Source organism: Lactuca saligna, chromosome 4 (genome assembly GCF_052625555.1).
Source record: "Lactuca saligna cultivar CGN05327 chromosome 4, ASM5262555v1, whole genome shotgun sequence".
Taxonomy (NCBI): Eukaryota; Viridiplantae; Streptophyta; class Magnoliopsida; order Asterales; family Asteraceae; genus Lactuca; species Lactuca saligna.
In genome coordinates, this window is record NC_136420.1 from 304,602,998 (window position 1) to 304,616,509 (window position 13,512).

The 13,512-nt window shown below is 32.7% G+C and overlaps 1 protein-coding gene across 3 annotated transcripts; it reads right to left on the reverse strand.

The window, feature by feature from the left end:
* Nucleotides 1–1,130: 1,130 nt before the first annotated feature.
* LOC145043914 (tRNA nucleotidyltransferase cca2-like) lies at nt 1,131–11,684 on the reverse strand. 3 transcript variants are annotated; one of them, XM_078992688.1, is made up of 2 exons: nt 9,834–11,684; nt 1,131–1,185 (listed from the first exon to the last, which is right to left on the reverse strand). In XM_078992688.1, the coding sequence occupies exons 1-2, from the start codon at nt 11,265–11,267 to the stop codon at nt 1,138–1,140; spliced, it is 1,482 nt and encodes a 493-aa protein (XP_078848814.1). In that variant the 5' UTR covers nt 11,268–11,684; the 3' UTR covers nt 1,131–1,137. The 3 variants fall into 3 exon arrangements, with proteins under 3 accessions (XP_078848814.1, XP_078848813.1, XP_078848812.1); XM_078992687.1 differs by lacking the exon at nt 1,131–1,185 and having other exon boundaries at nt 9,376–11,172; nt 11,539–11,684; XM_078992686.1 differs by lacking the exon at nt 1,131–1,185 and having other exon boundaries at nt 9,376–11,319; nt 11,539–11,684.
* Nucleotides 11,685–13,512: the final 1,828 nt, after the last annotated feature.

The window sequence follows — 13,512 nt, forward strand, 5'->3', positions numbered from 1 at the left end:
TTCTTTGAGTGTTATGTAAGCGCTGACCAAGTTTGGAGATCTATTTTCAAGTGGCTAGATTTACCCTTTCTGTTGTTTCAGTCTTTTCTAGATGTCATTCACTTTGTTGAGGCTTATAAGGGATCGAGTTGGAGGAAGGAAGCTTTGAAGGTAATTATCTATGTGACGTTATGGGTGTTGTGGTGGTATTGAAACAATATAGTCTTCAATCCAAACTCATTTCAGAAGAGTACGATTTTAGACCGAATTGTTATCTATTTTCTTGATTGGTTAGCAAATAGGAACAATAAAGTTAGCATAAAGTGAAAACTCTTGAGTTAAAAATCCCACTATGAGTATATATCTCTGTAATTGTTAGTTTGTTCCTCTAGCTCTTTGTGCTAGAGTGTGTTTTTATAAAATCATTTTAGCCATTCTAAGAAAAAGAGAAAACCAATGGATTAGAGCAAGTATATGATGAATCTACTTCTTATCTTCGTTTGTTATGCTTAATCTTCATCGGCTGTTTTTATGTTCTTTTCTCGCTATTTTATGTGTTAGCTTTCAAAGTCTAAAACATCTCACATTCACATAAACTTGCGAGCATGTTAGCATATCTAACTGATACAGATACTGGATATTACCATATAAATGCTTGTGAACCCGAAGGACTACATTTAGATGTTGATTAGAAAACCATTGGTTGTCTGCATGTATATTTAAGATTTTGTAATTATGGATTTTGAGTATGTGGGATCAAATTTTATCAAGATAATCACTTTAAAATGTCAAAAAATCAAATATAAAATCATGATCACTTTTTCCCACACAATCAATATCATCATCAACATAAAAATTTACTTCTTGTGACTCCCAAGCATTTACATAGACAATGTTTTCCTATTTCAATTCTAATATATACCAACATCCTATGTATTTCTAGATTAAAAATCTAAATAGCAATCTACATCTCCATTTGGCTCTTCATCCAATCAAAATATTCCTCTACACTTCCATAACGATAAGCAAGTTGCCATTGTCGAAGATTCCGCAACCATTTTTTAACAACGGGCCCACTTTTTTCAAGCTCCAAATGTCTCATTATATCATTCCCATCAACCAAATGTTTGACTTCCCATACTTTATCCAACCCTAATTTCAATATTTCTTTTTCAACCTCCATAAACACTTCCTTCCTTTTCTCCACTTCTCCCCCTACAATACTCGAAAGCATCAATGCAACCCTCCACAAATCTTTCATTTCCCTCAAAACCAAACCCAACAAGATCCTTGATTTCAATTTCACAGGAACTTCAATCAAATCAATTTTCAAATCATTTTTATTCATATCTTCATTGGATAACACGAATGGAATCAAACACAAAAACTTCTCGACTCCATCGTCCAACCTCATAACATCACGTGCATCACTAGCTTTCAGCTTTAAACAATTTTTTAATATATAATTCACAACGGATACTTTTTTGTCTTTGTTATCTATATAAACAATGTTCCTAATTGGAAGAAACAAAGATGCATACAGATAAAGCCTCCTTTGTTTATATGTAAAACTACATCCCACTTCATGAAATTATCTCCATGCCAAATCCATATTCTCAACACAACTTTTCTCATGTTCTTCTAAAATTAAAGGCTTGGGATTTGTAGGTGGTGTGAAGACAATCAAAAACAACCCTAAATCATAAATGTAAGTTAATGCTTTAGTAGGTTGATTTCCGTTTACCATAAGATCAATCTCAAAGGCAATTCGTTCTCTACTAACTTTACCCAAAATTGCGGATTTCACATCATTGTCTAAAGCTGCAACTTTTAACTCTTCCAACATTTCAAAACCAAACCTTGTACTAAAACGAATTGCTCTAAGAACCCTCAATGGATCATCCAAAAACGTCACTTTTGGTGGCAATGGTGTCACGATTTTCCCAAATTTCAAATCATCCAACCCTCTTTTTGTGAAATCTTCAACTAAACATGTATGGATGTTGTAAAACAAGGTGTTGATTGTAAGATCCCTTCTATATGCATCTTCTTCTGGTGAACCGAATTGCATATTGCAATCTATTGATCTCAAGTGAACGAAATCAATTCAGACATGGAATAAACTCATTCTTGCTGTTTCCAAATACTTGGATTTATCCGGATTGCTTTGAATAACATCAAATCCTTGTGTTTCTTCACTCCTGGATACCAAATACTTGTTTATCTTTTCACAAAACTCTCGTCCTAACATGTTATCAAGAGCAATATCGATATCATAACATTCTTTTCCTAGAAGTTTATCACGTACCCATCCACCTACAACACAAAGCTTTGTTTCAAGATTGAAATGAGCAATAACTTTATGCGATCGATCGAATATCTGTTTTTCTTTATCATTTAGATCAATGGTTTCCTTCACTATGACAGGTAATGTTCCATTTGTCTTCATGATTGACCTGCATCAACTACCCTGTAAAAGGATGTGGTCAAAGAAGATCCATTAAACCAATTTAATTGCGTTACTTTCTCACTAATTTAGCTATGAACATGGCTGCAAATATACATGGATTAAATGATGAAATGGCCAAAAAAAATCACGATGATGATAGAGGGCGAACATAAAATAATTTGTTTTAGCTAGTGGATTAGGATTTTCAACAAAATCAATAACTAGTGTGCACGATTTTGTTGTGAGAAAAAGACAAATCTAGTTAAATTCCCTAAATATTTTCCAATAAATAGCCAAAAAAAAAAATTTAAAAAGTGACCCATATAGTAATTGAAATTGCAGTTGGGCCTTTATGGGTTGGGTTTCGTCATTTGGACAACGATTTCATCAAAAGCACAAAAGGAAATCTGGTTTTGCAATTTTGGCATGATGAAATAGCAGACCCCTATTACGATTTCCTGTATGATTTCCTCTTCTAGAGTGAGATTGTATAAATGTCTATACAGAAGCACTTGTACAATCCCACTTATCTTTGTTTTTCACAATAATGTCTAATACATAATGTTATGCATTAGACATTTGTAAAGAGGCAAAATAATAGAAGAAATCATAGATAAGATTGAGTTAGAGGAAATTGCAAATGGTCTGAAATCGCAAAGGTCACATGCCTTTTGAGATTTTGTTGGCTATATGGGTCATTTCTAAATGTTTTTTGTTATTTCTTATAAAAACTTTAAAAAGTTAGATTAAATTTGTCTTTTTCTATTTTTCAATTTTGTTGTGATGAATATTAAAAAGAGTCATATGAACTAACTAGCAACATAACATTTATCATGGAAAAGCAATCAAATTCGACCTAAACATACAAACAACAAAAATAACAGCATGAAACCCTAATTGTGCAAAAACCGAGTGAGACTAAGCAACTAGATGACTCAATCGAATGCTTATGAGTATAATCTGTAAAAAGAATCAATTAGATATTAATGTAGACAAAGAGATTAAGAAGATGCACCTGTAATCTTCAGATTGAGATTCTCCCAAGAGAGGACTCGGAGATAGGCGAAAATGAAGAAATAGTTACTACTTACTGTAGATCGGAGAGTTACTACGATGTTTTTTTTTTACTTAATGCACTCAAAGTTTTAAGAACTTAATTGTACAAAAAAAATCTAATAATAACTAGAAAGGTTACCCCTGCTACACGGGGGCCAGAAGCTTTCAATGTTGTTTCCGAATCGATAACTATGACAGACGTAGAAAGTGCAATGATGAAAAGCTCGGGCTTTACCCTGGATCGTTTTTTCATGTTTTTATGAAAAAATGTAAAAGTTTTGACTGCAAGGACCAAAAGTGTCAAAATGGCTAAATAATTAAAAGGGTAGGAATTAGCAACTTTTTCGAAAAGGGATCAAAGTTGTCAAACCATTAAAGTTTTGTGACCAAACTTTAAATATTAAAAGGTTCATAAAAAATATAAAATTATTGTTTGCAATCACCAAAATGTCAAAATAACCAAAGAATGAAGAGCAAAGTTATCAAAAAAAAAATGACAAGTTTACTATTCCTAATATTTATTTCTTTAATTATATATATATATATATATATATATATATATATATATATATATATATATATATATATATATATATATATATATAATGGAATTAGAAAAGATTCTTAATTGAAGTGTAACTTTTAAGACTCACACGAGAAAAGATGTTTTTTGATTTGTTGAATGTTTTTAAAGGAATTAGAAAAGGTAGTGGTAGAAACTTAAATCTACTTTCACATACGTTTTGGTTGATAGGAAAAAGAGTTTAATTACAGATTTTGTTTGGATGACAGGAAATAGAATTATAATCCATATAAAATAACAGAATTGTTTTTTTTTTTTTTTTTTTTTTTTTTTTTTTTTTTTTTTTTTGTCTGTTTTACTTAATTTTTTTTGTTTTCTTATATGTAAATATATATAATATAAAAAATAAAAATAGTTAATTTTCATTTTATTAATTGAGCATTTATGTCGGTAGTAGTGGTAGGTGGTTGTGGTGGCGGTGGCGGTGGTAAGTAATGATGGTAGTGGCAGTGATGGTGGTAATGGTAGTGTCGGTGACAAATGGTGGGTGGTGGCGATAACGGTAGAGTTGGTAGGTGGTAGTGGTGGCAATGGTAGGTGGCAGTGGCGGTAGGTGGGTAGGTAGCGGTGGTGGTAGTGACAGTAGGTGGTGGTAGTGATGGCGGTGGTAGTAGTGTGGGTAGGTGGTGGTGGTGGCAGTAGGTGATGATGAGCGGTGAATGGTGGTGGTAGTATTGGTTGGTAGTGATAGTGGCAGTGGCTATTACGATAGGTGGGTAGTGATGGCAGTGATGATGGCAGGTGGATTGTGGTGGTGGTGACAGTAGCGGGGGTAAGTGATAGTGGTGGTGGTAGGTGGTGATGGTGGTGGTAGTGGTAGGTAGTGGTGGTGGTGGTGGTACGTGATGGCATGTGGTGGTGGTGGTGGTGGTGTAAGAGGTGAGTGATGGTGGTAGATGTTATGTTGTGAAATAAAACAAGAGTAATAAAGTAAAATGTTGATTTCTTCATAGTAGGAAATTAATTCCACTATTTTTTCAAACACTGGAATATAGTGGAATTAGATTCATTTTACCTCGAATTTCATTTCATTCTATCAAACCAAACGCGCCCTAAATCTACTCATACCTATATAAATACAATGAAGTACAAGGATTTTTGGTTTTGGTTAAATTAAGAATATTCTTTCTTTATTAATTTGCCAAAGAGAAGTTACACGTATCTCCGCGCAAAGCAGCGACGACAATTAACTCTTTTGGCAAATGGTTTTTTGATGGGGAAATAATTATTATATTTTATTATTTGTTATTATATAATAAAAAATTACCTCTTTTAAATAAAATATTTACGTATAGTCTTTATATTTATATTGTATGTTTATACATTTAATGTAAATTAATTATTATCGGTGTTTAGTTTAAGAAATATAAATTAATTTATGTGCATTAATTTAATATTTTCAAATTGTTATTTTGTTCCAAATTAAGTTTCTTAACAATCTTATTTAATTCATGTTTTTTAAACTAACTACTAATGATTTTTCGTTATGTAGAAATGATTTGTAAAAAAAGTTTTATATCTTATACCTCTTAAAATTCAAGATGTGAATAATATGTTTTATAATACTAGTAGCATACCCTCGCGATGCAGGGGCGACGATTTGTTTCATTCCGGCGATTAGTTTCCGAACGAAAGTTAGTATCATTTGGGCGGTCGTCAAATTGTTTTTTTTTTTTTTCGATTTGTTTTATTGCGGCTAACAATAGTTTCTTTCAATGAATAATTTTTTGTTGGGTATTATTTTGTTTTCGCCCATTTGTTTCATTTCAATATGATGTTAATAGTTTAAAGATAGGTTTTTTTTTTGGTGTACTTCACGAAGATGTATAGGATATAACTTGGGCAATGTAGCGGACAACTTAATTTAATTTTAATGCAATTATTAGTTTAATTTCAAAGATTAATTTATTTTAGTAAATAAAATAAATTAGATTAAATATCATTAAGTAATAATTCTATATAGTAACTTATAACAATCCACATAAAAGTTTTTTCCTTTATATTTTTATGTTGCTTTAGTAAAAGACAATATGTATATAGGTTTGTAGTTTTCGTATGATTTTTCATTTTGTTACCAGAATGTATATAGATTTGTAGTTTTCGTATGTTTTTCCAAAAAGCAATATTCAAAAAACATATAACACAATTATTGAAAAAACAATAATAAAAGAACATCCAAAATGGAATATTCAAAAAGCTTTCCAAAAAACATTCAAATTTCGTTTTTTATTTCTTATTTTTAAAACAATTATTCTTTTTTAATTTATTAGATTTCAAAAAAAACAATATTCAAAAATTGATAAAATGAAGATTCAAAAAATCTTAAAACTACATATTTTGAGTCAGTTGTTTATTATTTCACGACCTATTACTTTCCCATTAAACAAATTAAATAACTCCCTAGAAACATATTGATATTTTCTATTAATATTTTAAAATTCATATGCCAACTCATCATCCATCGATTACGAATACATTTATTATGGTTTATTCAATGATGTTTCAACGTTGAAAAAATTAAACTCTTCTTTTAAAAAATATTAAGTTCATGTTAAGTAGTTTTTGTAGTAAAAAATAATATAAAAATAATTCAAAATTTGAAAATATTAAACAGAGATAGTACAATGTAAGATAACGTGATAGAATGACGTAGGGTGCAGAACTATATTGCTTTTAGTTTTTTTTATTTGTATTAATCATTTGAAGCCTTTAATATTATTTATGTTCCTTTTTATGCCATTTTTTCTAACTTCCTCATCTCTAGTCATCTTATTAATATCTTTTTTAAAAGTTTTTTAATACTATTTATTTTTCATATACTTAATTATGCATTAACTATAACATATTTTTACATACTAATGACTACAAAGCAAATTCAAAAATACTCTTGTGTTCAAATTTTAAGAACTTAATAATATTAAACTAATAATCGTAACATCAATAAAGAAATCAGCATTTTTTTTAAGTTTTACATATATTCCCAAGATTCACAAAATACAAAATACACCATTGCATCTCATAAAATTAAACAATAAAACCAACATTTATAAGTTTAATGTTATAATCATAAATGAAGCCAACGTTTATCAGTTTAATTTCATAAACAAAGACTAATACAATTCATTATTTAAATCGTATACAAACCGTATTAAACATATATCATTTCAAATTGTTCACCAAAAAGACTACAATATTTAAAAGTTCAAACTTGCTTCCGGTTTCAAATTTTTATCAACAAACCCTAAAATTAAAAAACCAGCTTCATTACTTATCTTGACTCAACAAACAGCAACTCAAGTACTATAAAACCTGAAATGAAAAACAAATATGTATATACTTTATTATAAAACACCTGTTAAATATTAAATAAACTCCAAAACTTTATACATGAGTAATAACCACAAATCTATGTACCTTGAGATTAACATAAACCTTTAGTTTTATAGATTTGATAAGAAAAACAAACAAACATGGAATAATTTCATCAAAAACACACAAATTCAAGTTCATTAAATTTGACATTTTCCCAAAATAAATCAATAAATATTATTATGTAAAATAAATCAACAAAAAAAATAAATATGACTATCAAAATCGAAAGCCAAAACAACACAAATGTAATCTTCAGAGTTCAGCCCCCAAACATAGATCTATTCAGAAATCATTTTGAGTAAAAACAACAAAATAAAAACCAGATACAACACTCAAACACAAATTCATCATAACCCACATGCAGTTTTTTTGTTTAATCAAGAAAAAGTTCTAAATGAAACCATAAATCGTAAAATAAGAAAGAAACTGTTGGGGAATTTCGAAATTGGGTTATAGGAAATCTGGATCACAAACAGGAATCGTGTGATACACTTTCCTTGTTTGATATTTCGACCCTAATTGCCTTGGGTATCACGAAATCCAAACTATGATAATTCCTGAAGAAACGATTCTGATTTTAGGCACAAAACATAGAATCAATTTTGAGAGAGAATGAAGAAGAAAGCGTCCTTTTTGTTTTCTGTGTTTCAACGAAGTTATATGTTTCCCGGACTTATCCACACAACGGATAAAACGATAACCGTTTTCAACTTTGAAAAAATACGAATTAACCCCGACTTGACACAGTAGATCAGGGTTCGGTACTAACAATGTTCAGTAAATACAAGTGTGCATTGTCACACCTCCTAACTTGTATTATAATTAAAACACTATTCTTGAAACACTTGTTAAATCCATTACACTAAAATATATTTGGTGATTAAATCACCAACAGAAACCATAACAAATGATTCTGCCTCTGAATCTTCGGGGAAGCAGCAGCATACGTAGATCTAAACAGATCCAAGATTTTACCAAAGGGTTCATCTGGGGTTCCAAAACACAAAATTTCTTTTTCTTTTCTATGACTGTGACCGTACGATACAAACAAAACACAAATATTAAAGATATATAAAACAGAAACACACACACACAGAGCAAGAGATACATTGGTAGTGAGATATTAGGCTTTTAGTAAATGAGAGAGTTAAGGGTGAGAGATAAAGCGTCGATGTCGATGGTGATGGTGTGCTTCTGACTCAGATCCGAAAGAGACACCTATCCGTTAGCACTATGCTGGTGGGCAACGTTTCTTTATAAACAGAAGAGAAACAACAAAAAAGGGATTCAAATCCCCCATTTCAAGGAACAATTGAGAATAAGTCTTCACTTTGACTGATTCAGTTTGATTGATGGAGATTTTTAAGGGATAAAATAAAACCTTGTATTCAATCATTTGACTAAATAAGCTTCAATGCATAAATTCATTGTACAATTTGCATTTGATGTTATACCTCTTAAAATTCAGCAAAACATGTTAAATGCTTATTAAGGTATAAAGATATAGTAGTATAAGAGAGTGATAGGGGGCATCTTTTTTGAAGTAAAATGTACTAAGAAAAATTTATTCAAGATTACAATGCTATAATAAGAAGAAATTCAAACACGTGCTTTGATAAATTTTAAAAAAAAAAAAAAACAAAAAAAAACAAAAAGAATTGAAAGTACCATGCTATTTTTTTGTTTTACACTGAATGTTTTTGAGTTTGATTGTTGTTCTTCGACTTCCCTTCGATAGACTTCTTTGAAATAAATCTGTTGGTTTGTGATTACGACTGTTTTTAGCACGACATAAGATACCAAATAATAAAAAAAATTAAATAAATAAGGTTGTCCAGTTAAACCTTATTAGGTAAAAAACTGTAAGCAACTTACTATTATGGATAAAAAAATAATCAATGTACATTGCCCATGAGCAAAGTATGTTGATATCTCCTACAATTTTCCCTAAACACAACACAACAACAAAGAAAAAACACCATCACGTTTTCTCTGTTCTTATATTTCAGAATACGCAAACCGATATCACTAGCATCAAAATTTACTTCTTGTACATCACAAGAACTTACATCAAAAAACTGTTCCCCGTGTTTAGATTCTAAGATATACCAATATCTTGATAAAAATGTAAATAGCAACCTACTTACTAAAAAAATAATAATAATAAAAACACCTAGAAATAGATTAAGATTATTCTCCTCTTGATGTTCTAGCACGCTTCTTCTCTATTTCCCTCTTCATCCAATCAACACATTCCTCTAAGCTTCCGGAAGGATAAGCAAGCTGCCATTGTAGAAGCTTCCGCTGCCATTCACTAACAACCGGGCCCCCTTTTTCAAGCTCCAAATGTTTCATTATATCCTTCCCGTTGACCAAAGGTTTGACTTCCCACACTTTCTCCAAACCTAATTTCAATATTTCTCTTTCAACCTCCATAAACACTTCCTTCCTTTTCTCCACTTCTCCCCCCACAATACTCCAAAGCATCAAAGCAACCCTCCACAAATCTTTCATTTCCCTCAAAACCAAACCCAACAAGATCCTTGGTTTCAATTTCACAGGAACTTCAATCAAATCAATTTCCAAATCAATTTTACTCATATCTTCATTTGATAACACGAATGGGATCAAACACAAAAGCTTCTGAACTCCATTATGTAGCCTCGTAACATCATCCGCATCACTAACTTTTAACTTTAAAGAGTTTTTGAAAATGTAATTCACAATTGGAAATGTTTTCCTTTTGTTGTCTATGTAAACTATCTTCCTAAGTGGAAGAAACAACAATGCGTATAAATAAATCCTTCTCTGTTCATTTGTAAAACTACACCCCACTTCAAGAAACTGTCTCATTCCCAAATTCATATACTCAACACAAATTCTATCATCTTCTTGTGAAATTGAAGGTTTACAATTTTCAGGTAATGTGAAAACAACCCAAAACAAACCTAATTCTGATATGTAAGTTATTGCTTTATCGGGTTGATTCCCGGATATCATAAGATCGATTTCATGTCCGATTCTTTCTCTGCCGATTTTCCCACCAATGGCAGATTTCACATCATTGTCTGAAGCTGCAAGTTTTAATTCTTCATCCATTTCAAATTCAAACCTTGCACTAAAACGAATTGCTCTAAGAACCCTCAAAGGATCATCCAAGAACGTCTCTTTTGGTGGCAATGGTGTCACGATTTTCCCAGATTTCAAATCATTCAACCCTCTTTTAGTAAAATCTTCAACTGAACATGTATTGATGTTGTAAAACAAGGTGTTGATTGTAAGATCCCTTCTATATGCATCTTGTTCTGGAGAACCGAATTGCATGGTTGGAATTCTGGTGTTTTCAGTGTAATCTTCGGATCTTAAGTTGACGAAATCGATCCAGACATGGAATAATCGCATTCTTGCTGTTTCCAAATGCTTGGATTGATCAGGATTGCTTTGAATAACACCGATTCCTTGTGATTGTTCACCTGTGGATACTAAATACTCGTTTACCTTTTCACAAAACTCTTTTCCTAACATGTTATCAAGAGCAATATCGATGTCATAACAATCTTTTCCTAGAAGCTTATCGCGAACCCATCCACCTGCAACACGAAGCTGTGTGTCAAGATTGAAATGAGCAAGAACTTCACGCAATCGATCGAATATCTGTTTTTCTTCATCAGTTGGATCGATGGTTTCGTTGACTATGATAGGTAATATTGTTGTATCTGTCTTCATGATTGATCTGCAACAACGATACAATACTTGAGTTCTTGGAAAGGGAAGTAATGGAGTCTTGAACTTGATGGTGGTTTTATCAGAGAAGATCCATAAAACCATCTTAGTTGTGTTATTTTCTCACTAATCTTAGCCATATCCACAGTGAAAGTGGCTGCAAATATTTATTGGGGAGAAAACTATCACTATTAAAGTAAAAACGCAGTCATTCAACTAAGAATTTGAGAAAAATACTCCTACAAAATAAGAGATTATTTGTATTATTCACTTAAGGTAGCATCACATTCGAACAGATACATTGGTTGAATGATGAATTTGTCAAAATAATTTGTTTTAGCTTCTGGATTAGGGTTCAACACAACAAAATCAATACCTAATCTGCACGTTTTTGTTGTGATAAAGATTAACAAAGGAAGCAAATGCAAACACTGCTAACATAACTTCATTTATCATGAAAAAGCAAACCCGCTGATACGTGACTGGGAGGTTGATGATGAATGACAGCGAGAAGAACGAGAAGAGAAGAATGTGTATTAGGGTTCATTTAATTGTTAAGCTAAAAGTTCCAAAAAGTCATACGTTATTTTTCAAAAAATTAATTTTAGAAGATCTTTTATATTTATCAAACATTTTTTTTTTAGAACGGTAGGCATATATTAATAAAAAAAACTAGACAGGAGATAGGAGGTGCAAATTGTCCCGAAGAAAACAACGCTACATCAAAAGAGAGACAATTGGAAATAAACAGAAAAGGACAATGAGAATGAAAATGGAAGCCGGAAAAGAAACTAAAAAAAGCTAACTACATCCTGCCGTAGCACTCCAAGATTGGGTCACAACGCCACTCGAGCCATCTAAGCTTCCTTCCCTTCCGATTCCTTGCATTGATCCATAGGTGCGAAAATGTTTGTACCTCGAATGCCAAAGCCGATTTTGAGCAGGAGTTTGAGTTCAAACAATGGGCCTTGTTGTTTATGTATCTCCAAATTACCCATAAGAAAACCAACATTATAGCCTCATGAATCATTTCCAGCCTATTATGTCCCCCTAGTGAGTCTTTACAATTTAACAACTCACTACAATTATTTGGTGAAATTCCCAATAACCGCCACCAACTGCACACCTGCACCCATGCTTCCTTTGATATCGGACATCCCACGAAGATGTGATCTACCGATTCTGAGGCTTCATGACACATTTGACATAAGTCTGAAGAGCTGATACCAAGCTTACTTAAGTTCTCCATGCATGGAAGTCTACCGTGGCAGACTCTCTAGGCTAATATGTTTACCTTACCCGTCACAAGCGGGTTCCATTTCCAACCAGCATTACTATGAGGCAGGGACTGATTATCAATGTGATTCCGCAGTGAGGAGACAGTATAAACACCCGAAGGGTCGAGTGACCAAGACCATTTGTATGAACCGTCAATATTTAATGAATTTTGGAAGAAAGATAAGAAAGGCACCTAACCTTTGTCTAAAAATGCTGGCAGGCATGCTATCGAGCCCCAACAACTGCTTCTTCTTCTTACAGCCTTTGGACGGGGCACACCACCGTCGGAACCATGAATGGCTTGAATTACCAAGGCCCATATGTTGTCTGGTTGGATTCTGAATCGCGACCACCATTTACCCATGACAGCAAGATTCTGCGCTTTCAAACTGCCAACCCCGAGTCCCCCTCTTTCTTTGGAAGCGAGAATTTTATCCCAAGCAACCCAGGCCATTTTTCTTGCTTCCAAGCTCCCACCCATGAAAAATTTCATCCGAATTCATTCCAGACTTTTAAGTACCTTTGCAAGGGCCTTATATAATGAGAAATAAAATGAGTCAAGGCTACTTAGAACAGATTTGCATAGGGTCAATCTACCCCCAAACGACAAGGTAGAGGCTTTCCATCTAGAAAGTTTCGCTTGGAATTTCTCGGTGATGGGCTTCCAATGAGTTTCACGGACCATCGAAACACCTACTGGGAGACCTAAGTAGGTCAACGGGAGTGAACCAATCGAGCAATTAAAGCTACGGGCCACCAATTCTAATTCACAGGTTTGGACACCGAGCCCGAATATTTTTCTCTTTAACATATTAACCTTGAGCCCCGATGACAGCTCATAACACCGTAATATTCTGATCAGATTTTTCGTGTTTTCCAATGACCATGATCCCAAAAATATCACATCGTCAGCATACTGTAGGTGCGAGATTGTTGGACCACAGTGGGGGAGCTGAACACCACTAAAAACACCTTTTTCTTTTGCCGATTCTAGAGCTATATTGAGTCCTTCAGCAGCTATGATAAACAAAAATGGGGACAGCGGGTCCCCCTGCCTCACACCCCGCTCCAT